At 46.2% G+C, this 1,326-nt stretch overlaps 1 protein-coding gene across 1 annotated transcript; it reads left to right on the top strand.

The window, feature by feature from the left end:
* Positions 1-108: 108 nt before the first annotated feature.
* Positions 109-929, top strand: LOC147819672 (phosphatidylinositol 3-kinase regulatory subunit alpha-like). Its single transcript, XM_087171976.1, has 2 exons — positions 109-468; positions 706-929. The coding sequence occupies exons 1-2, from the start codon at positions 381-383 to the stop codon at positions 912-914; spliced, it is 297 nt and encodes a 98-aa protein (XP_087028102.1). The 5' UTR covers positions 109-380; the 3' UTR covers positions 915-929.
* The last annotated feature ends 397 nt before the right edge of the window (positions 930-1,326 follow it).

Genomic DNA, 1,326 nt, shown 5'->3' with positions numbered 1-1,326 from the left:
GGGGTTGTGTTTTATTTTGAAAACTCTGGGGTTGTGTGAAATTCATCGAATTGCTTTGAGTTTAATTCAACTTAAGTGTTTTTTTCTGCCGGTTTTGTGGACGGCTCTAAACACTACAATACCCATGAGCCTCAGCTGCTGTTTCTATGGAGATGTAACCAATCAGAGACTCAGAATCTGAAGTGAAATGATTTTAAACTGCTGAAAGTTTCATCATGTTTGTATGAAGTGCGATATTTAGCTTTCACTATAGAACGTGATACTCTAGTGAAATGCACCTTGGGAGTTGTAGTCCTCTCCTTCTTGTTCATTTTGACTCTTTGACTTTCCGACAGACTGCGTCACTTTGAACACTTTGTGGTTTTTTTCTTCTAGGCTTCATGTTGCCGGACCTCCCAGAGCAGTTCGGACCCCCGGACACCGCCCCCCCCCTCCTCAGCAGACTGATGGAGGCCGTAGAGACCAAAGGTACGGCACTCACACCTGTAAACATGAACATGAACCTGTGCGGAGCAGCAGGGAAGGTGAATCTGACGACTGATCCACCTAGACAAACACTCCTCTTCTGATTGGTTGAACACCAACACAGATAGAAGCTGGTACGCGGAGGTTCGCAGCGAGTCGAGGTGACGTGAAAACGCCACGTTGGAAGGATGAACGTGGCTCATGTGTTGTGTTGTTGGTCTCTGGTCTGTGTCGCTGCAGGTCTGGACAGTCCCGGCGTGTATCGCAGTGTGAATGGAGGAGGTGTGGACACCCGGCAGCTGGCCGACACCGGTGAGGACTCACTTCCTACTGTCAGTAAACCTCAGATCAGGAGATCGACCGTAGACCAGCAGGGTTCAGGAGTTGTCGTAGGTTCAGTTTTAAATCCAACGGATGAGAAAAAGTTCTTCAGGTGCTCAGAAAAATAGTTATTTGAGCGGCTGCATTTCGACTGGTAAACTCTGAGGAAGACGTGACGCAGCCGTACGCCTCAGAAGAGCTGCATGTTTTTTATCATGACAACAGTAAACCTCATTCACACAGAGAAATACTGGTGAGAGACAGGAGACTTCAAATTAAAGGTCCCATATTTGACACGTCTTCACTTTTATTTTGAAGTGTTGATCCATCAGAAGATATAAAAACCATCTCAGTGTAGTTTCACATCTCCTCTCTCAGGCTTCTCTCTGCAGCTCTAGTAACAACAGGTCAGTCAGCCAATCAGAAGAGAGGAGGCTCTGAGCCTCTCTCTTCTGATTGGCTGACTGTTTTCTGAGTGATCCAATAAAAATAAAGCAGATTTCAGGTAAAAACACTCAGAGAAACCAAATCCTGCAAGGT

This window comes from Seriola lalandi, unplaced genomic scaffold, assembly GCF_002814215.2.
Source record: "Seriola lalandi dorsalis isolate HSWRI2012SDOR001 ecotype SW California unplaced genomic scaffold, Sedor1 jcf7180002050784, whole genome shotgun sequence".
NCBI classification, from domain to species: domain Eukaryota; kingdom Metazoa; phylum Chordata; class Actinopteri; order Carangiformes; family Carangidae; genus Seriola; species Seriola lalandi.
The sequence above is the reverse complement of the archived record's forward strand: the minus strand, read 5'-3'. Positions and strand labels throughout refer to the sequence as shown.